General features: G+C 43.7%; 1 protein-coding gene across 1 annotated transcript; it reads right to left on the bottom strand.

Moving 5' to 3' along the window:
• Positions 1 to 6,422: 6,422 nt before the first annotated feature.
• On the bottom strand, positions 6,423 to 22,955 carry ATP6V1B2 (ATPase H+ transporting V1 subunit B2). The gene is made up of 14 exons (XM_084615117.1): positions 22,790 to 22,955; positions 15,966 to 16,021; positions 14,950 to 15,048; positions 14,124 to 14,217; positions 13,919 to 13,996; positions 13,141 to 13,280; positions 12,619 to 12,720; positions 11,554 to 11,651; positions 10,806 to 10,929; positions 9,906 to 10,056; positions 8,488 to 8,570; positions 7,627 to 7,731; positions 6,805 to 6,934; positions 6,423 to 6,672 (listed from the first exon to the last, which is right to left on the bottom strand). Exons 1-14 carry the CDS (start codon positions 22,914 to 22,916, stop codon positions 6,530 to 6,532), a joined length of 1,530 nt encoding a protein of 509 aa, XP_084471243.1. The 5' UTR covers positions 22,917 to 22,955; the 3' UTR covers positions 6,423 to 6,529.
• Between the last annotated feature and the right edge of the window lie 795 nt (positions 22,956 to 23,750).

Raw genomic sequence — 23,750 nt, 5'->3', positions numbered from 1 at the left:
CTTAAAACACTTGACTTTTAGAAATTGCTGGGCACCCACCAAAAAACAAATGCACACAACAAGACACCCACCACCACAACATATGCGTTAAAGGTGTCCTCAGTCAGGTAACCAGAGTCACTACCTACTTTTGAAAATGTTAGCCTGTAGCTTTGTTCAGCAAGAAGAAAGTTATAGCAATGCAGGAGAGGGAATGCAGTTCAGAGTTCTGACAGCAATTTAAAAAAAAAAGAAGTCAAGTTTTAGGAAGTTTTCATTGAGCTCTAGGGTTACTAGCTTGGAGCCCATTATCACGTGAAAGTCCTAGAGAACTATGACTGAGCAGGTCATTTAACCAAAGAGACTACCACTAAAAATTGATGTTATACATTAGAAAACAAACCCTTTGTACACTGGCAGCAAAGTATACTCCTCACACTGGTCCACGAGTGCCTGGAGAAAGCCACTGCTTAACTAAACACATAAGACACCCACCCCCTGCTTCTGGATCACTTATATTAAGTCTGTGCTTCTTGGCAAGATCAGCAGGGCTTTCTCATTGGTGAAGCCACACCAATTAGTTAGCACCTCCAAGACTATCAGCAGCCAGCAATGAGCTTTAAAGGCTTTGATACTGCTGCTCCTTCCTCACCCCTTACAAGGAAGGTGCTAAGTGACGAAAGGAAACTCCTTTCATCAGGAGGTAGAAGGCTTGTCAAATGAGAAACTATTGCAGCACATTGACAAATAGATCCCGTGCAACCTTCGCCAAGCGAGAATGACTGATTGACAAGCACCTCAGTTATAGCAAATACATTGGCTTCTCAGTCACGCTTAATTCCAGCCCATTCATCTTCACAGGGATTCTTTTATTTATTTGTTTTTTTTAACGAACCTTACAATTCTGCAGAGATTTAAGGGCAGGTGCCTGGCTCCAAGACACTCCTGCTGTGTGGCTGTCTGCATGGCCTTTGTCCCCGCTGCTGCAGGGCTTTAGGAATCCCTTCTCCCAGCCTGACCAGTGTTTGAAATCTCTTTTTTTCATGCTTTGTGTGTATATAATAAGATCTTCTACACTTTCCACAGTATGCATCCGATGAAGTGAGCTGTAGCTCACGCTCAAATAAATGGGTTAGTCTCTAAGGTGCCACAAGTCCTCCTTTTCTTTTGCGAATACAGACTAACACGGCTGTTACTCTGAAACCTTTTGCCTGAGGTCACTTATGAACTTTGGACCCTCTTCTGTAATTGATGTTTCCAAACCAAGAACAAGCCCCAGGGCACAGGCAAATCCAGTCTCCCCTAGCTGGACAGAGGGTTCACTCTGCTGCCATAATTTAAAGCAGTTATCAAAGTGCCTTAATCATAAGACTTTCCTTTAAGGGGGATTGTGGCTCTGCGCTAGAACTTGGGAGGCTCCTGTTCAGTTCCTGGTTCTGCTTCAAAAAAAGAGTCTCCATCTCAGGATTTTTTGGACCCTGCCTTACACTTGCTGAACAATCGATGATGGCAATACTGCTACCTGCGTGCTCTTGGGCAAGGCCCTGATTCCAAAGGTATTTAGGCTCCTTTCACTGAACTCCATGGAAGTTAGAGTGCAAATACCTTTGAGGGTCTAGGCCCTAATCTCTCTGTGCTTCAACTCCCCCTCTGTAAAATAATACTTCCTCTCTGCCCACCCTTTGTCTGTCCTGTCTACTTAAACGCTTTGGCACAATGATTGTCTCTTACTAGGTGTATATACAGCACCTGGCTCTATGGGGCTCAATATCAGGGTACAGGAAATATGTGGCAGAGCTGGGATTGACTCCAGACTTAGATGCAGGCCAGTGCCTCAACTACCAGACCACCCTTCTCCCTTTCCATCAAAGGTCCACAAAATGCTTTTCAAAAGGGAGTATCATTTGCATTTTACAGATGGGGAAACTGAGGCATTTAGACATTAACCAAGGTCACCCACTGAGTCAGAAATGCCTTTCTGCTGGCTCTTGGCTCCCTTCTCTGCTATGTATATTGTCTTCCATTTTTCTACTCCTCCTCCCCCCCTTTTTGAGAACAGCAGGGAATGAACGAATGTTGCTCTCTTAAAAGTGTGCCTGGAAAAGTCGAGATCCAAGACTGGCAATGCAATTATAAATACCATTTTCCAAGAGATAATGGCTTGTGCCCAGGGAAAAACATATTTTCCAAGAATTAGTTTGAACATTTAAGTGACTTCATCAGCTGCAAGGCCTTGTTGTATTCCTGTACCTCAGTGAATTTCAAAATGGAATGGCTGTTTGATAGGGAGGACTCAGTGAGTCCTGGGTTTTATCATGCAAGCAAAAGAAAACTTTGTTTACTTTGTTTACAGAAGATGGCTGTCACAGCAGCACTACAGAAGTTGGGGAAACTCCAGACATGGCACTTAAAAAGTGAACTGAAGTGCAGGGGGGCACAGCCCTTAAACAGTGAACAAGGGCTTATGTTTCAGGCTCTCTTCCTACTACATTCCCCTACTTTTCGTCTTTTTACAGGAAGGATGTTTACCCATGTTTACAGTGGTACCATTGTAACTATAAAGTGACATAACCCTCCCTTCCCACCCCCAACACACACACACACACACACACACACACACACACACAGTGTGGAAGCAATTTTACCACCATAAAAATGGTCAAAGCAGTAGAGACAAAAGGTGGGTGAGGGAATAATCGTCTATTGGACCAACTTTTGTTGGTGAAAGAGAAGCTTTTGAGATCCAGTGCAGACCTGAAGAGGAGCTCAAAAGCTTGCCTCAGATATTGGTCCAGTAAAAGGTATTACCTTACCCACCTTGTCTCTCAAATCCTGGGACAACATGGCTACAATGCTACAAACTTCCGGCAGTATAACATATTCCACCTTAGGGACTGTACCAGAATAACAATGTCAGTATTAAAAAAAACACCACACCCCCACCCAACAGTTATGGCACAAAAATTGCGTAGACCAGGGCTCGGTTGCAGTAGCCTAGGGCTCTGGAGTAGGGCCCATGGAAACCCCCTTATTCTGAAGCTTTACAGTCAGTTGGTGCCTTTCCTTTAGCGTATTTCTAATACATGCTTTCCTGGTGCAAACGAACAGTTGTGATGCACAGAGTTGCTGGTGCCATGCTATCCCACCCTTCCTGAAAACTGGCTTCAGCTAGACAGCAACTCGCTCAACTTTTGCCTAGCTGAAGCATTAAGCCCCAGAGTTTATGGCCATTCAAATGCTAATGTTGTTTTGCAGGCTACATCACCCTAGCCAGGCTGAGATAACTGGCCTAAAGGGAGGATGAGTCACTTTCTGCAATTACTCACCAGACTTTCAGCAGAAAGCGTTAATGCTAGTGACCCTGACCCATTGTGAACTCACGCCACAGATGAATATGGTAAGGACTTGTATTACATTCATTTGACTTTTGGATAGCCTACTCCAGTAACGTGGTAAAGTCAGTGAATTGGGTATGTGGTGTTGCAGTCATGTTGGTCACGCTATTAGAGAGACAAGGCGGGTGAGGTATTTTATTGGACCAACTGCTGTTAGCCAGAGACAAGCTTTCGAGCTACGCAGAGCTGGAGATTTCCTCACGCACCTTGCCTCATTGAATTGTAGTGCCAAGACTGTTTTGGTGAAGTGCCAAAGCGTGGGGTTTGGAGCCAGGTTTGTACCAATTATGGGGCACATAACACTAGCTCACTTCCACTCTATGGCCTTCCCTATATTTTCCCCACTGGCGGCAGCAACAACGGGAATACAATGGGAGACAGAGCACAGGCAAGCTCCTGCTGTTTCACCCACCCTGCCATCTAGACTCGCTCCAAACCAGAGTGGGGCTCCCACCACTGAAAGTGTTGGGGGAGAAGGCTAGAGACTAGCTTATTTGCAAGCACAACCCTCTGCCTTTTGTTAATACAGCAGCAGAGCCCTGTAGACAGGTAACAGAAGGCACCTGCCCGACAAATTTAAGTAGAGACTTCAAAAATGCTCACACATGAAATCTGAAGGAAAGGCTTATCCTGAACTTTGGTATCAGCCATTTCCCTCCAGTTAGATGTCAGGAACCCACACCGTAATATATGCTTATCACAAGTTCTGTACTTCTGTAATATTTTCCATTTTCATAAACACAATCGTCAGTTCAAAAGCCACAATAAATGTTGGTAACTGAAGCTAATTCATTGACCGTATACTGTTATTCCCCTTTGAAGAAAGGGCAGCAGAAGAGATTTGTTTATCGTCACATAGGAAGATCCAGGAATAAAATCAGGGTCTGCCTATTCCCATTACTCTCCCGCTTACAATAAAACCAACCTCAGTCTTCCTACGCTTCCAGTGTATTTTCAGAAACTGGACGATGGGCTCCCGGCTAGATATGTGAGCACTGAGCCACTACAACTAATAGTGGCAAGCATAGGGAGGTGGGGACAGTTAGCCTTAAGTCTACACCTTAGACATGGTAATTGTCTAAGTTTCAGAGTTCCACGGTTACATGGTTGTAGAATTAAAGATTTAATCCAGGGATAAACGTCCTCTAGGTGCAGCGCTAATTTTTGCCAATGCCTATTTGTGCACCCGTACCACCACAACTGTAGCTGGGGAAACTACAGGATCATGTCTCATGTAAAATTTGCCTGCTAGCGTGAGGAAGATTTGCTACAATTTTGCCAGTAGGTCTCAAGGTTTGTGGTTTAGCATAGCGGAGGTGTGTCTAAATGGTTTCACTGGAATTGGGAGATGGGCCTGCTGTCTAGTCCAAATGACTTGACAGCCTCAGGGAAGCCCAAGCAAAACTTTTCACTATAGAGCCACTGAGACTTGATTTCTTCAACATTTATTTTTCATATTTAACTTATTCAGATATCACATTTTCTACATTAAAATATTCTCATGCTAACACCTTCCCATGCCGCCCTCTTCAAGAAAAATAGAATTGACACAACTTTAAGTTGGAATGCACTAAAGAAATTGCTATTGCACCCAAGTTACAGAGACCAAACAATAGAAAGTTAGACCTGCACAGGACAGAGCTGCAGGGCAACATCAGGGACAAGCTGAAGTCAGTATTTGACACAGTTTAAACCATGTTGCACTTCTGAGTTTAACACCTGTCTAGAAAAGTGCTAACACGGTTTGCAACTCATGCATGGATAGGCAAAATAACGAACTGACCAGATTAGCCTGGAAATGGAAAGCAGACAAATAAGGAACTCTAAAACCCTCTCTGCAGGGGGCTTTGAACCCAATTTAAACTAATTGCAAGCATGGAGATACTGGCTGGGTTAGGATTATTTTGGAAACACTTAACTGTTTGGCCCAATCTAAACGGGCTAGCCAAATCCATGTTTGGAAGGGTGATTTAAACCAAAGTTAAAACATGGTTTAAGGCCCAATGTCATCCAGAGAATGATTTAACACAGAATTCAAAATATCCTTTCAGACATACCAACAAGAGTTTCCTTCTGTCCCTCTACATCATTTAGTACAAGACTTTTAAACTACAAAATTAATTGGGCCCCCCCCCAACACTACCCATACAATTGTATCTGGGGGACCTGGTATAATAGGGTTGTCTCCTATAATGGGATAACAGTTCAGTTTTGTAATGAGAAGAGTTTGAAGCTTTGGACAGTCTACAGTGTTGTACCATCAGATGTTTGCATGATTTGGGACAGCACTGGGCTTTAGCCACTTTTCATATTTGTGACTTCTATATTTCAGGGAGTGGAATGGTTGGAGTAAGTTTCCTGCTTCTCTAACTTTTCAAGGGGGCAGTTAAACAGGTTGATTGACTCCCTAGTCCAAGATAAGGACAAAACCTATGATCCTCATATAGAGACCTACTGCTTTGGATCTCTGAAGAGGTAGGAATCTTGCTGTGCTACTTGGAAAGTACTGTTTTGTGCAAATGTTGCAACTTCATATATGTATAACTCTGGGGACAGCAGCAAAATGATCAAGGATCCCCCAGCTCTAATTAAAGCCAACAGTGAATTGTGTTCTGGTACTCAGATGTACCCTGCCATGTAGCCAGCTTTCGTCTTGCTCGTCTGTCCATCAATCACAATAGCAGGTCAGCACAGAGCGCCATCTGTTCTAAACAGCACAGCAGTGGCACGTGATCAGGCTGAAGGCAGATGCTCTGGGAAAGAGGGGGGCTACCATTTGCTCCTTGGCTCTCCATAAATAACGAGTTACATTTGTTCCTGGACTGGAGACCAAGTTCAGCTTCTGGTAATCCCCCTCCTGAGATGATTTAAAGGAAGTCAGTCTAGAAGACAATTATAATCACTGCAGTTACATACGTCTACAAAGATAGGTGACTTTGAAGCTTCTTCCCCTTATGAAATTTTACCAAAGCCACTGAAGATCCAGGCTTTGGAAAGATATTTTAAACTCTTATCAGCTTAACACATCAGGAACACTGGCACAACATGTCACTTATTCTTGATTTTAATTACAGGAGTGACAAGTAAACACCAACACATGAAAGAGGAAAATAAACAGCCTTTCACAGAGTACAGAGCTAGAGATGAAGCTGTGGCTAGTGCTTTGCAGTGGAGTCTCGAGGGTAGAACTCTGCCAGGGTGCTCTGAGGAATTCTCTTTAACATCTCTTTGGGGAAGATTCGCAGAAGCTGCCAGCCAACGTCCAGGGTCTCGTAAACAGTACGGTTTTCATAAGGACCTGAAGAGGTAAGAGACTAAATTATGGGAACAGCCCAGAGGGTCAATGTCAAAGACAAGACCTGGTCACTCCAGGTGTAACATGGTTTGAGTGCCTTGCACAGTATGTCCCATATACTTTAGACATACTTACCCTGAGCTATGAAGTTCCTTTCAAACTTCTGCAGAAACTCCAGATAAAGAAGATCATCTGAGCTCAGAGCTTCCTCACCAACTACAGCCTTCATAGCTTGCACATCCTTTCCAATAGCATAGCAGGCATACTAGAAAGGAGGGGAAAAACAGGGGAGAAAGCAAGATCATGTGGCGTTTGACCGATGTTACAAGGAGTTATGTGGATTTTTAATACAGTACCAACAGTGTACTGGGTGGATAGGAGGACAGAATTTGGGGCTCTTATTCCAGAGTCTATGATTTTAAATAGAGCTGAGGGATGGGGGAGCAAGAAACAGCATGACATCGCTCAGACACTACAGTGCAGTGTCTGAACCTGACCAGAGTGGTTTTAGAGTAAATTACTTAAGGAACAAAAACTTAAGTTGACTAGCTGTATATACAGCATCTGCTGGATACGACGACACACTGCACAAAATACAGTCAGAGTGGTTGGTGTGGAAAGATAAAGCAGCATTTGGCAGAATGAGCCTGGAAAGAACGCCACAGACTATTTATTGGTACATGAACAGCCTACATATGGTTTGTGCACAAAGCCCAGTACTGAAAAGGGCTTGTAGCAGCAGACCAAATGGGAGGAGTGGGTCACTTATAAAACAGATTTGTACAAGGGCTCTTATAAGTGGACTATAGCAGAATCTCAGCTTTAAGGTATCAAAGGGAAGCAGCTTCAGATTTGAAAGGGCTAGCCATGTCTGATCCTTTTCAGGGTTCTCGACGGAAGAAGCAAAGGTGTATGTACAGCTCAATACAGATTCCACATAAGAAGGATAATGCATACCAGCTGGTTGGACACATCTGAATGGTCCTTCCTGGTCATACCCTCACCAATAGCAGACTTCATCAGTCGAGACAAGGAGGGTAACACATTAATAGGTGGGTAAATCTTTGGGAGGAGAAAAGAAAGTTAATGGATAGCACTGAAAAAAGCATGTGGAGCTCAACATTACTGGTTAGTTACATGAAAGTTTTCTTCCTACATGCACCCTACAATCTGTTCATAGTACAGAGACTTGAGAGAAAGTTGGTGGCATTCACACCACTGTTCAAAAAGCCAGTGGCCTGGTATCTGCTGCTTCTAGCACTTCCATGTATTCAGTGTTAGTTTGCAGGTACCAGCACCACAAATTCCTAATTATGGTTTCTGCAACTCTGTATTAATTCAGATACAAACGAGAGCTAGCTCATGCAGATAAAAGTTCTCCTGAGAACGGAAAGAAATAGCACAACCTGGAAAGTCTGAGGAGGAGTGGTCATTTTGGACTGGCCCTCAAGTTCAGGAGTGGATTTGCAAGGAAGGAATTTGTAAACCTACAAAGAGGATCTTTGTAACCTGTTATCTTGCTAAGTTTACTCTGCAACGAAGTCAGAGTGGACAGCTTACCTATGACAAGTAATTCAGACACCCAGGTCTATTAAACAGACAACTGCTTTTAGACCTCCAGTCTTCAATCTATGGCATCTTCTCCCCCAGGGCTGCCTACTTCTAGAGATGCTGAGGACCTGCAACCTCAACCAGACCAGTATTATACAAGTCCTTCCTCTAACATCTTTTGTCAGAAGAACCAGCCAATAGAAGAATGTAGGCTAAAACTAACTCAAGAACTTTGCATGTAAGATTGCTCAGAGGTGTGGTACCTACCTGTCTGTTGTGCAGCTGCCTATCCACATAGATCTGCCCCTCAGTAATGTATCCAGTCAAGTCAGGGATGGGATGAGTAATATCTGCAGAGGAAGTGGTTTTATGTTTAGTTTTCAGACCCTGCTTTTTATATTAATTCCAGCCAATGCCACACTGAGGAGTCAGCTTTATAAAAGCTGTCTGAACAGCATATTTTACTTTAGATACCATAATATTCTAGTGTAATTAAAATGCCCTTTAAAATGCCTTGAAGCTAAATCAAATACCGCACATAAGAAAACAGAGGATGACAAAACAGAGCAGTGCAGTCCTCAACTAAGTAGAAATACATCCAAAGAAAAGGGACCAAAGGACTTGATAAAAGCCACCACTAGGCTTGTTAAACCAATGTAAGGGGTATTCTAAAATCCTAGGCAGCACTGCCATTACACTCTATTACTAGAAACAATGCAATGCATTATTACAGAGGCTGTTTGTTCTGCAAGTCATCTTGAAATTGCTAGTTACCCAACTGCCTGAACATATGCAGTTGCTTTACCATGCAAAAGACCGAAAGGGAAAGTCATCTCACCTTTGTGCCTCACTGCCCATTTGATGTGGAATGATACTTCATACACCTCAAGAGTGAAGAGAACTAAAGTATTTTGTATGCAAGATGCTACACTGCATATTTTTTTCAAAGCTCTGAAGCAAGCTGATGCTCTTAATACATTCTCTCTCCAACTGGTTCTGGAGGATGCTGAAATTAGAGTACTTCTAACTCTTTGAAATACATACATCTCTTGAGCCAGATGGGATTTGAACTAACCATAAATGAGCACAAGACACAAAGTGGATGCCTCACACCTTGTCTCGAATATCCTGGGACCAACACAGCTGCAGTGCTGCACACAGATGAGCACCTCAGCTGTATGACAGATCTGATTCCTCTGAGAAGATGTTATATGTTGCACAATAGGATGGACACACTTTATTGTTAAGGTTCAGCTTCTCTCTTTTTGGCCAACACTGAGGTTGCAGATCTTTATCCAAAGTCTAATGGAGCTCCAGTACCCAATAAGGGGAAGGAACTTAATGATTGTGGAATCTCAGTCGTTGGAGATTAAGAGCAGGTTGGACAGGCACTTGTCAGGGATGGTCTAGATAATGCTTGGTTCTGCTGTGAGTGCAGGGGACTGGACTAGAAGACCTCTTGATGTCCCTTCCAGTCCTCTGATTCTATGATTAAAACTAGCAACTCCAGCCTCCTGACTGGTATGAATCAGGCATCATTGGATTATCCTCAATCAATACCCTCCCACAGAATGCACACCGCAATAGTGCTAAAACATCCAAGAACTACATGACACAAGTGATCTTACATGCCCATATGTGAAAAGCAGATCTATTCCCAGGGAAAAGCAGTGGCCAGGACTCACCATCGTTGGGCATGGTAAGAATAGGAATCTGAGTAATGGAGCCATTCCTGCCTTCCACACGCCCAGCTCGCTCATATATAGTGGCCAAGTCAGTGTACATGTAACCAGGGAAGCCACGTCGGCCAGGCACTTCCTCTCTAGCTGCTGAAACCTGCAGGCAATTCAGGCAAAGTTACTCAAAGCTCATCACTGAGAGTTCAGGTACAGCCACCACAAAGTCCGCCACGGCATCCAATAAAGTTATATTAATGATTAACAGGACTGGCCACATGGTAGTGCCAAAACACAGCTATTCAAATCCTCTACAAGAGAACACCCACAAGCCAGGCATGAAGATCATTCCCTGTGTAAAACGGAGATCCTGTAATGCTGATCAGAAATTGACTGCCAGGTTAACAAGAAACTACTGAATCAATCTCCACTACAAATGAATTATATATCCAGGCAGACAAGCCAATTTTGCAATGCTTTATGACACAGTTCTGGCTAGTTTCAGAAGCCTGAGAAATGCAGAAGTAGCTTAACCTTGCATGCAATCAGTAATTTTTACACGTTTTCCCACTAGAACTATAAGCAACTGGATAACTTAGTTTTGAAATGGGAGATTCCCGTGCACTGTTATTTCTGTCAGAGCCCACTTTACACGTGTCTGGTTTAACATGGAACGTCAGCTGCATGCAGTGCCCATCCCCGGATACAGACTAACTTGTTAGGAATAACGGAACCTGACGGAGTAGCTTTTTTAAAATGGATTAGGTATCTTTCTCAAAAGGGACCGAAGAACAGCAAGAGGTTTGCTGAATAAATTACTCATCCATTTTATGCTCCCATTCAATTTCAGCCCTTTTTGCAGGGTGGCGAACACGTACACACATTTATCGGCTACACAAGAACAAGTACCTCTCGTAGAGCTTCAGCATAGGAGCTCATGTCTGTCAGAATGACTAGTACGTGCTTCTCACACTGGTAGGCCAAGAATTCAGCAGTGGTTAGAGCGAGTCGAGGTGTGATAATACGCTCAATGCTGAAAGGACAGAATTGCACGTTCAACACCATCCAATACTATGAGGTTACAACTGCATACACTGAATAGCACAACTCAAAATAGAGCGAGTCGAGGTGTGATAATACGCTCAATGCTGAAAGGACAGAATTGCACGTTCAACACCATCCAATACTATGAGGTTACAACTGCATACACTGAACAGCACAACTCAAAAGTAAGAGAGGAAACAGGTTAGGAGCCCTGTGAAATCTACTCCATATACTAATTGGAATGCACATAATTAGTGTCCAGGTCTATAGTATCTGAGCCTACTGCCACGAACGTAAGATATTTGACAAGCCAGTAACGTGGCTTCTTTTAAGGAAAATGGAACAGACGCCTCAGGGGGTTGTGGAAGCTCCTTCCCTGGAGGCTTTCAAAAGAAGGCTGGATAGGCACCTGTCTTGGACGGTTTAGACATGACAAATCCTGCATCTTGGCAGGCAATTAGACTAGATGACCCTTGTGGTGCCTTCTAACCCTATGATTCTAAGGGTCTCAGAATCAATTTCCAGCACCTTTTGGACACCATAGTGACATGTTTTCCAGTGCACCAGTTCTCCACATTTCTGGTTGGGAAAAACAGCCATTTTACCTACTTACGTTGGATCATTGGCCAAGTTCAAGAACAGGCACACGTTGTCCATGGAGCCATTTTCCTCAAAGTCAGTTTTGAAGAACCGAGCCGTTTCCATGTTCACCTAAACCACAATACTAAGTAGTCATTTGCAAACAGGGAGACTGTTTAAATTCCCATTCTATAAAGTAAGTTATTTAAAAGACTTGTTCAGAGCTGGTGCAAGCCTTTCATATCTATACTACCAGCCCACCCTTTCAGTCAACCTGTGACTAAGAATAACATTGGACAGTCTATCCATAATGCAATATATTATCATAAAGGAATCAGAGCTCAGGACCAAGTGTGGCAGGAGGGGTAGAGATGAGATATCTTGCCTTATTCATGACCAACCCTAGTCAGGTGAAGACAACTGTCAATCTGGAGGGAGGAACATGTAACAATCCTCTGACAGTCCGATGTTCTGCACAACTCCAGAGAGATCTAACTTGGATGCATATGCAGTGTCATCCTACCATTCAAGTAACTGATATTGCTCTTTAGTAAGCACTGTCCCAAGAAGAATTTGGAGATCAAAATGACAACAATTCTGCCTCCATCTAATCTGAGAATGTAACAATGCAATGACACTACAAAACAGATGCCTACGTTAAGAAACTGAGTGTCTGTAGCAAGCCATTTTACCACAGAATATCCTGCTATTAAAATTTCCCCTTCAATTGTGGCAGGGGTTACAATCTGGGCAACTTACACAGTTAACGAAGTTTTTAAAAATGCAGTGCTTGGGACCTTTTAAAATGTTCTCCTCTTGTTCCAATTACAATGGAACCACCTATTCTTAGGGATACCATTCTACCCCATGAGGCATTCTCCCATCAGACAGCCAGGTAGATTCATCAGCCTCGATAATACTATTGCTTTTACAACAGCATAGTATAGACGGACCTAAAATGTGACAAGCAACTCTAAAAAAATGATTAAGTTTGCATAATTCCAGTGATATAGCAAACTGGATTTATTGTTCCATCTTAGTGCTCGAAGTATTGGAAGTAAACCACTTTTACGATGTACCTAAGCATAATGGTACTTACACCCATAGCAGCAAACACAATGGCAAAGTTCTCTTCACTGTAGTCCATCACATCTTTGGATTTCTTCACTAAGCCAGCCTGGCGACATATCTGAGCTGCAATCTGAGAGGAATGCAGAAGGAGCTGCATAAATCTATTGTAGTAAGTTGCACATTTATCTACTGTACAGACTAACTCAGGGAATAAATCACTTTTTGACATGGTTAAATACAAATGGTCTCCCAGAACTTTGCCCTGAGGCCAAAAGCAAGAAAAAAAAGCAGAAAACTGGTGCTAGAGAAGGAAGATTATGTGGTATCTGGCCAATCAATATTTGATAAGAAGCATCTTGAGAAAGCAGAACTTACTCTGTTTTAAAGCTTTGTGTTAATTGGTGTATATTTTACGCACACAAATATTCTTAACTCTCCTCACTTGTAACCTCACATAGCTCATTCATTTTAAGTTCTTTGCACTGCAGAACTGAATGTTTCCAGCAGCTAGTTTTTCCCAAGGCTGTCAGAGCTCCATTAAAGCACCCACCTCATTATGGGGCAAACCAGCAGCAGAGAATATGGGAATTTTCTGTCCTCTGGCAATGCTGTTCATGCCATCTATTGCAGAAATGCCAGTCTGAATCATCTCTTCTGGGTAGATTCGACACTGTGGATTGATTGGTTGACCTATTGTATTTTCACAGAGAAACCACCACATTATTTACCTAACTTTAACAATGCATAGATTAATAAAGGTTTCAAGGCAAAGTTTCAAAATAAGGCTATAAAAATGCATTTAGAATCACAAACATTTTAGTTCACCAGACACTTCTGGTTCTAGTTTGAACTTAGTCCATTGACTTTTTTTTTTAATTGGTCATGAGATCATTTATCAATTTGGCATTTTATATGCATGCGGATAAAAAGGACAGGATACTGTCATCCTACTCCTTGGAAGGAAATTAACACCCTCTTATCTTTGGGGGAAGGTTACCACAAGTCTATTATAGTTAGCACTATTAAACCACTTTAACCAAAGCACTCTCCCTAATTAAGAACTGCATTACTGTAGGAAAAAACAGACCACTTGCCCTGTGGGCCCATCTTAACAGTTTATGAACAACTTTCTGATGAGTTACTAGGCATTCAGTACTTTGTACACCTTCTACATGATTTTAGGGCTATTGTTTCATTTGCAGAGGCCTCTGAAAAGTAGCTTGTCACTGCATTTTGTGTAGAGTACATACTGGAATTCAAGTCAAAAGTCAGCCTCTTGTTCCCTACCAGAAATGGGTACCATGAATAGTTTTTGAAAAAACACATACCCATAATGTCCAGGTAATCTTCAGCCAAGACAATGGGACCTCTGTCAATAGGTTTTCCTGATCCATTAAATACACGGCCTACAAAAACAGTAACAAGATTATGATTATATGAACAGGACAGTAGTTACCTAGTTGTTTTCCCATCTGTAGTAGTATTACATGAAAATAAATATGTTCAATCCAAAGAGCAAGGTCTAGTGCATACCAAGCATATCCTCAGATACTGGGGTTCGGAGAATATCCCCAGTAAATTCACAAGATGTTTTCTTAGCATCAATACCCGAAGTTCCCTCAAATACCTGCAATATATCAGAAGAGACACCAGGTGAAATGGATACATGTTCCTTTAGCGTAGGTAGATAAAGACATTGTGCAAAGAGTTATAACAGATGGGATGGAGATATACAGGTCAGTGAATCTCTAACACAACAAGCAATGGGTTAACCAACAAGCAGCAAAAGCAAGACGGACCTGTGTAATACAGGAATTATTTCCAAGACCATTTAGAAATTGTTCATTTGTACAGATATGTTAAGAAAGCAACACTGTATAAAAATATATTTTACATATGACCTGTAAAAGCAGTTAGTCAAGAATGCCAGTGGCTATCAGGGATCACTCCTTTAAAATTTAAGATCATTTTCTGCTGCCTACACAATAAAGCTCTTCAGCTAAGTAGGATTACAGTGGTAACTATTAACAGCTGCTTTGAGAACATCACATAGATGTGTCTCAAACACACTGAAGCTTTGCAATGGATCTACATTGTAGTAGTACACGCTGCATGGAGAAGATGGAGGACTCTTGCCTTATGTCTACAAGACCCTATTGTGGTCAGAAGTTTCCTTAATGTTTAAACAAAAGCAAAAACTGAAGGTTACTCAGATCCACCCACCAATTATTTTCAAATGTTTTTTGAATTTATATTAAGTTTTGACTCAAGAAAGTTACAAGGACTTTAGATTTGCCATAGCCCAAACTGATGCCCACTAAGGAAAAGTCTTTATGGGACCATTCTGTCCCTAGTTTACCTGAACTACAGCTTTAGAGCCGCTGACTTCTAAAACTTGCCCACTTCTCTTTGTGCCATCAGGAAGTGTCAAGTGGACAATCTCTGCATACCTAGGAAACTAATGCAGAAAAAAAATCTGTAAGACAGCGGGGAAAAAGTTAAAATCCACAAACTAGAGTTACCACATTATCCATAATAGACTAAATAGATCTTGAGACAAAAAGCTACCATATCTTTTACACAATTCACAGTCAAAGGGAAGCGCCAAGGCAGTTAAGGTTTACTGACAAAAATGTAGCTGTTTTTATGATGAGCTCCTTAATCTGAGTGGCAGATTTAGCAAGCAGCGAGGAAAAAAAAACTTGTTTAAAGACAGCCTGAAACTGTTCTCTTGAGTAGCTGAACCCATATGCCAGTAGTCAAGCACAACAGAGATCCACGTTAAAGAGAAGCCAAGAACTCTAGCAAAGGAAAATTGTAGCTTGTCTACCACAAACACCAATAACCCCTGCAACCCTCCTATGAAACAAATACCCCTTCCCTTCTAACTCCCCCCAAATATTTGATAAGCATATGCTAAAAATCTTAAATTGTTTCCTGTTGTTCATGTATCCAATACTATGCACTGAGTACTTTACAAGATTTGAATCATTAATATTAAATTTGAGTTTGATAAAATGCATATGCATTAGAGTTTAGACTGTTCAACTGTAGCATCCGTTTCCCCACTTCTCTTCAAACGTAGAAGTATGAACGTCATAGTTGCAGAATTATACTCCTTTCCATTTCAGCCACAGGACATTCTTTCCAACCAGGGTGCCTGACAGCCTGTCCCAATGTCCTGAAGCAGTCTGTGTGGCAAGTTTTGGCATTTAGCTCAAAGTGTTTGGAATATAAACAAGATCTTGTGTTTAAAGTAAATCACAGAACCCATGGAATGCAGAGCTAAAGACTGTTCAAATGTGTGTCTAGATCACAAGCCAGCTTTCCCACACCATCTCCCTCAAAAGAAGATTTCATTAGAATAATTTTTACCTTAACTTGATCCAAGATTACCAGTGGACCATTAACTCCTGATACAGTTTTATATGCTGAAATATAAAAGGTGCAAGTCAGACAATATATTAAAATCAGCATAAGCATTCTATGCTGAATAAGTAGAAGAACACACCCTTTGCAAAGTCTGGGGGTCTAATCTTCTCTGAATCTGTGAGACCTTCCATATATAGTGGAAGCTACGTGTACAGAACAGCAAGTGCCATTACCTGGTGCTGGTGATTCTATAACCAGCATTCTTTTCTTTGATTCACTACTTGGCCAGTATCCCCAAGTGGTGTTACAGGACACTGTAGCATTGGAGAGGCCACTTATGCCCAGAGAAGAGCCATGAGTTCAGCGATGTAAACCTACATAATATGGTCAAATTTAAACAGAAAACTATCTAGATTCCCTGTTCATTCCATCAGACACAGTTCAATTCACTACCTAGCCTAAACTATTGTGTAATGGTGCTGCATTCAGTGAAATAACTGCCATTTTAATCCATCAGAAAGGTAATCAATGTGATGCATACAAATATTTTATCAATTGGGAAAAGTCTAACAGATAAATACTATACAACTAATTGCAAAACCTTAAAAAGTCACTGATAGCAACCTAAGGATAAGGGCAGTATAATTCATTGAGTGTTAGTCTTTTGACAGAGATCAAAGCAACAAGTGAACACTATATGCCATTATCTCAAGACTCAATCTAATAGTCATCTTTAACAAGAGCAGTAAAGTATCCTGCTGAGTGATGTTAAAATCACCCAAAAAAATCTGCATTACATTTAGTTTAATTTACACTCAGATGTGAACAGATGAGGAATCTCACTTGCTCAAAAGCTGATGATCTTCAGAGCACCTACAATGCATTTGGGAAACATTTTCCAGCATACCATGCCAACTGCTGCTGGAAGAGAACCTTTCAGCACCATCCCAAGAGAAGCTAAGGGATTGCACCATGAAAGATGGTGTTTCACTTTAGTCGGTAATTCAGAAATTACATAGTATTTACCACAGCTCATATAAGGTGCATTGTCAAGTCATTGAGGAGTAGAAACATGCACAGATGTCTGAAGTCCATGTTTTAGACAGAGAGTAGGTCTACACCAAAAACATGGCATCAGAGCAGCTGCACAAATGCAGCTGTAGCACTTAAGTGAAGATACTGCTATGCAGATTGGGTAGTTAATCCACTTCCCCAAGAGGCAGTAGTTATGTCAACAAGAGAAGCTCTCCTATCAACACAGGGCAGCCTACAAGGGTTTAAGGTTAGTATAACTAAGTTGCTCAGGGTGTGGATATTTCACAGCTACTTCTGAACATTCCTCTACACTGGTGGGCACTAAACATTGACTCATGGGACTGTGGCATGAGATGAGCCCAACACTTTACAGGATGGGTTTTATTATTCACCTTGTAATTGGCACATCTTTTTGGTAGTAAGACATTACTATTAATGTGTAGAACATAACTTTGCAGATGCTGACAATAGGAAATGACTTTCCAATCATGATTACAGTTATTCCACTAGAATCCTTATTTTTCCCAAACAGGGCACCAGTGTCTGTGTTTAAGCTTAGCCTCACTTGATTTGTGAATACAGGAAGTGTTTGAGAGCCACAAGGCTCTACCAGGGTCACAAGGGAAGACTAAGCAAGAGAGTAATCATTAATCAGTTACCACGGGGGGGGGGGGGGGGGGGAAAGGATGAGCAAGTTGAGCTATTTCTAGATTGGGAAAACAAACTAATATGACCAAGAAAAGAATGTTACCAGGAAAGATCACAAATCCCACGTAGACACAAACAGGCTATAAAGACCTGGAAATACAGCGTAGGCCAGACAATGTGAAAGTTTAGTACACATTGAAAGATGTGTGCCTAAATCATGTTTTATGTATTATGTCAACAGTGTGATATTTACAGTGTTAACAAAGGTAACAAGAGTTTGCTGATGAACAAGCATAATAGTATAATCTTGAAAGATTTTAACCTGGAGATGAAAAAATAAGATACAATACTGTGTAAAGCTGGTTATAGGAGCCATTCTGTCACATTTGGTTAGTTATAACTGAATTTAGATAAATGTTAAAGCTAAAGAGGATGAGAAGTCTAGCTCTGCATCTTTTTTTACTTACAAGGAAATGTTTCATTTGTCCCAAGTTAGGCACTTTGGGTTTCTCTGAACTGAACACTTCTCATTCTTGTTATGCCGATTAGAACTATTCAGTGTGTGTACCAATGTGAATAGCACTTAAAAAAAAATATCAGGGTGAAGGTGGAGCCAGACATTTGCAAAAACAGGAGAGAACTATATTGAGCAACATTACATTTTAACTTGTGACAGTCTTGTCAGCACTTCCTCACTGATCCAGGGTGAAGAGCTCACTTCCTAACACTGTCCATCAGTGAGATACCAGAGGGGATTTTATTACATTAAACAGCATCAAATCTATTGGTATCACACAAGCAGCTTGGCATGCTGACTCCAAATCCTTGTTTTCAATAACTTTTTAGCCATTCCAGTGATGAAGTGGGTTACAATTAAATCTCAATGTAATGTTTTACATATATAAAGACCCTTCTACCTCAAAGGATTCCAGAGTGTGACAAGCTATATACATACCCCACAAAAAATGCAGCCACCTATGAGGTGGAAAGCAGACAGCAAGTGCCCAGCAACAGAGGAAGGGTCACTCTGGGTGCGAAAAAAAAGCTGGAACAAATCCATGCTGATACATGACCACAGGATCTTTACTGTCCATGCAGAATAGACATGCACTTAATTTTTAGAAGGCTCATCCAAGAAAGCCATTAAACTGCATGCAACTCTGCCTTAGAAAGACAGAGAGCTAAGCTGACTAAGTTCAAACCCCAGGAAACAGAACAGGTGTTCCAAACCTCCATGCTCAAACCACTAAACTACCCCATCTGGCTGTATATCTTGGGCTTTGATGTCCTGTTCCCTTCTACTTTTGGATGAAGATTATTTTGTATGACCTTTTTGGGTCCACAGTTACTGATCTGGACTTCAGACTAAATTGAAATACTCAAAACACAAAAGCAAAGAAGTTACTTGTCTACCCAGTGAGAAAATTCATGCTACTTAAGTATATAGGCTCTTTCACAGAGTTACTTAATCACACAACTTCAACTGATCTAAATCAAAAGTTTTAGCAAAATCACTGCTCCAATCAGTTTTGGCCTTCCTCATACCCACACTGCAGTAAAGGATTTAGAGCTGTGAAATAACTGCCTAGTAGAATCACTATTTCCCCTTTTCCCCAACTTTCACAATCACAACAGTTTTAATGTACAAAATCACATCCCTCCCCCCAATATCACTTCACACTGTTTACAGTAATATGTCCTGTTTCTGCCAGAAAACTGATCTGTGTCATGCAGGGAAATACAAAATAGTGGATAACTAGCAACTAGATGTATCCAAAATTTGACTGTTATTTGCACAAAATTAAGTCAGTAGTCATACCAATTACACTGAAGAAACTCCAGTTTCTGTATCCAGTAAAACATATAAGCTCATAGCAATTGAGTCAGTTCTATTTATGAAGAGGTTGTCAGAACCAAAGAAAAATATTCACGTGTCCTTACGGATTTTGAATTAAAAACGAGACTAATCCACCCAGTCATTTAACTGAAAAATTAGGCTTAACTGAATTTGAGATATTGAATTTTAGCTCCATTAAATGTCTGTAGCCAAAAGAAACCTTATGATGCACTTGCAGTCTCTAACTTAGGGCATGTGTGCACTACAAGTTGAAGTCAACCTATGTTAGATCGATTTACAGCCACTGCAGTAATTACTACATGGCTGAGGTCCATACTACCCTCCTTCTGTCAGTGGTGCATGTCCTCACTAGGAGCACTTCCTCCAACTGAAGAGGGGTAGCGTTGGGGGCCGAGAGCCAGGGTTCTCAGCTCTGTTCAGCTCCCCGCTGGGAGCCCAGCTGCACTCCAGGCTTCTTGCTTCCCTGAGCCAGGGGCAGCTGTCCAGGCTTCTCACCTCCTTGCGCAGAGGGACCAGGCTCTAGTTGGAGCCCACTACCAGCCTAGGCTTTCTTGTCAATTTCACGGCTCCAGCATGGAGTTGTGAAATTGACAAGAAAAACAGCCAACATACAATGCAAGTAGTGCAGTGTGTACAGGGACAGTGTGTCCCCCTAACTTCACCAAGATAAGCCCTACGCTTCTCACAGAGGTGGAGTTTTGTCGGTGTATCAGGGCATTTACATCAGTGGGAGCAAGGCTGCATTGTGTACACTGACATAATTAGGTCTTATGTCAACTTAACTCTATAGTGTAGACCATGCTTAAGCTTTTTATTTTGACTGATGCCCAGCAGCAGCAACCTCACCTTCAGCAGGTTATTATGAGGATTTCATCTAGAGAAACCTTAGCAGCAATAGGCTCATGAAACAGACTATGAATTGAATCGCTTGAGAGATTCACCTTGCTATATTTCTGTACTCCATGCAACAGAAGCTTAGAAGTTAGTTATAACTACTACACCTATGAGGTCACATCTACTTCCATCCCCTGCTCCCTTCTCATCCATTCATATTCTCTCTCACACACACACTCTACAGCAAATGATTGTCCCCTTACAATCTAGTGCACTTAGATTCAGGAAACAGTTTTCCCCTCCTTCTGGAAGCACATGCATTTCCAAATGAGAGCAAGCAGGCCCCTCTGAAACGTGTATTTGCAATAGTCAGATGTGCCCACCTCCACCTAATTAGCCTTTCCTAAATTTAAACAATATAGGATTTTACCATAGAGCTAGAATAAATAAGTCACATTGAAATATAAAGACAACTGCAGTCATGACTGGCTATTAAGCTACATAACACCTGCTCCAAACCACATTTGATACTTGTACATATTTGTTAAAAGTCCTTTATTGTATGATACATCTTGAGTATCTATGTAGTCAGTCTCACATTTCCATTAAGCTGCAGTGTAATCACATGACCTTGAAACAGATCAGGAACAGATTAGTCAACCCATAGGAAGAGTGATGTTTCACAATCCCTTATTGTCCTTTACTCAAGTAAAAATCAGGACAATACATACTCCATAAGACCGTCACACTACTTTAAGAATACTAACTAAAAGCAGTGTCCACCATCTGCCTGTTATAGAACCATTCCTGTTGAAATGGAAACTGGAATTTGTCAGCAACCATATTCTGCACACAGAATGCTACTTCAAGGGGTTGTGCCTAGTAAATGTAGCCAACAACATGATCTTTCCCAATAGCCTCTGTATCTCACAATTTTCATTTGTGGTTCATCCATGCCAAGAGTCCCATGTGGCAATATTACAAGGAAAAGCCATTTACCTGTGTAAAAAAGCCACATAAAGCCCCCGACTTTCCTAATTGCCTATGTGGATTAACTGCTCTGTTCCCAATAAGAATCTGTCCAGCTTTACCCCGACAGGGGAAGTCAACTCTACTACCCTGATAAACACCCCAAAGGTGGTAATCTTGGGGAGGGGGTGCTCCTCAAATCCAGTCCCATCCACAAGGCACACCCAACTTCTGACTCTTATTCCTACACCAGGCAGACCCAGACCCTGGAAATAACAGAGCAGCTGTACTCTGCTTGACACAGACCTACACCAGAGCCCCACTGGTCTATTTCCACCCAGTGGACACTCGAGCCCAAGACACTGGCGTGGGGAGAAAAGTTGGGCCAGAGGACAGCACAAGAGGTGGCTGGGGAGCACTGGGGCCAGTGGGCACAGAGAGGAGCAGTGAGAATGGCCTGGGTGCCGGGACAGAGGCGAATCCAAGAGCAAAGGGGCCTCCAGCCAAGGGGAACCAGACAGCACCAACAGGGACTTGGGGTGGGGGGGGGAGGATGGGGGAGTCTAATGGCTAAAAAAAGGGGTAGGGGCCTCTGCTCTAAATGCAAGAACAGGAGCTGAGGCCTCACCCACCTACCTGGGATTGGGGGGGGAGGGGTAGGGGCTAGCAACCAGAGCCTGGGTTTAGGGATGCGGAGGTCACAAGGCACCAGGCCCAGCCTCTTCCCTCCTCCCCCCTACCGGGGTACAGCAGGGTCCTCCTGGTCTCTCCCCCCACCCCCGGCACAGCATCACCCCCCGACTGGGGTACAGCAGGGTCCCCCCCCGGCCCAGCCCCACTCTCCCCCCCCCAGGCCCAGCCCCACTCTCCCCCCCCCCGACTGGGGTCTCCTGGTCTCTCCCCCCACCCCCGGCACAGTATCACCCCCCGACTGGGGTACAGCAGGGTCCCCCCCCAGGCCCAGCCCCACTCTCCCCCCCCCACGACTGGGGTCTCCTGGTCTCTCCCCCCACCCCCGGCACAGTATCACCCCCCGACTGGGGTACAGCAGGGTCCCCCCCCAGGCCCAGCCCCACTCTCCCCCCCCCCGGCCCAGCCCCACTTTCCCCCCCCCCGACTGGGGTCTCCTGGTCTCTCCCCCCACCCCCGGCACAGTATCACCCCCCGACTGGGGTACAGCAGGGTCCCCCCCCAGGCCCAGCCCCACTCTCCCCCCCCCCGGCCCAGCCCCACTCTCCCCCCCCCCGACTGGGGTCTCCTGGTCTCTCCCCCCACCCCCGGCACAGTATCACCCCCCGACTGGGGTACAGCAGGGTCCCCCCCCAGGCCCAGCCCCACTCTCCCCCCCCCCGGCCCAGCCCCACTCTCCCCCCCCCGGGATGAAGCGGGGGCCCCCCTCCCACTCTGGCCCAGCCCCTCCCCGGGGGTCTCTGAATGGGGAGCCGGAGCCCGGGTAGGGTCTGGGCCGCGGCCCGGCACTCACTGAGCCGGGGCTGGGAGATGTAGTCCCGGCTGGCCGCCGCCGCCTGCTCCCGTGCGGCGGCCGCGCCGCTGGCGCCCTCGGACACGGCCCCGTTCACCACCCCCCGGATCGCCCGCAGCGCCGCCATCTTGTCCCCGTCTGAGCCCCGCAGCGCCACTGCGCAGGCGCTGATATAGTCTCTCCCGTCCTCCCACCGCCGTGCGCGCCGCCGAGACCCGGAACTGGCTGGGGGGGGTGGGGGGAGGCGCGCGACCGCCAGGGGCTGGGGAGCTAGCCAGGGTGCTGGAAGCTGGGAGAGGGGAGGCGAGGGGAGAGGAAGGGAAAGGGGGGGAAAGAGGTGAAGGAGGAAGGAAAGTGGGGGGAAGGGGGAAAGAAAGAAAGAAAGAAAGAAAGAAAGAAAGAAAGAAAGAAAGAAAGAAAGAAAGAAAGAAAGAAAAGGGGAGTTTTCAGCGGAGCTGGTTGGGGAGAAAGGGAACAAACAGATTTTAAAAAATCTCTAGAATGATGCTTTTCCCCCCTTCTTTTTCCTAAACTTCAGAAATGTGTCAGTTCTGAACTCTGTCCATCTCCTGTTGTCAGCACACTCAGGGGCGCGGCTGACACCGCTGCCTGGCACTTTCAGGGAATGTTCCCTGAGAGGGAAGGCTAGGCTGCCCCTTGCTCAGGTCCACCATTGCTCCTCGTCACACACCCCTTGACCCAGCCTTAAGCCACTCTAGCATCTGCTCAGTATTTTCTGGAAACACCGGTTGAAAATAAACTGTGGTGGGCCAGCAGATGGTGGTGACTCTTCTTCAGGCCTTTCAAAACACTGCATGACTCTCTGATTGTGGCACTCCAGAGCACCGCTATGCCAAGAGAACAGTTGTATCTGAGGGTGTAGCACTCAGTAGTTATGTGTATGTTTGTATGAATGTAACTATTTTTTTTTGGTCAGAGTGAATAGAATGCCGGGGATATA

This window comes from Lepidochelys olivacea (assembly GCF_965140295.1).
Source record: "Lepidochelys olivacea isolate rLepOli2 genome assembly, chromosome: 26".
NCBI lineage: Eukaryota > Metazoa > Chordata > Testudines > Cheloniidae > Lepidochelys > Lepidochelys olivacea.
Note: the sequence above shows the minus strand (reverse complement) of the source record. Positions and strands in the feature narration are given on the sequence as shown.

What these genes read in the sequence shown, in the direction of transcription:
- ATP6V1B2 (XM_084615117.1), bottom strand. Translation starts at nt 22,916, where the DNA reads ATGGCGGCGCTGCGGGCGATCCGGGGGGTGGTGAACGGGGCCGTGTCC. An exon ending in AGATTACCTGGACATTATGG is followed by an intron (nt 13,281 to 13,918) that starts GTATGTGTTTTT and finishes AAAATACAATAG; the next exon opens with GTCAACCAATCAATCCACAG. An exon ending in TCTTACCATGCCCAACGATG is followed by an intron (nt 8,571 to 9,905) that starts GTGAGTCCTGGC and finishes CTTCCTCTGCAG; the next exon opens with ATATTACTCATCCCATCCCT.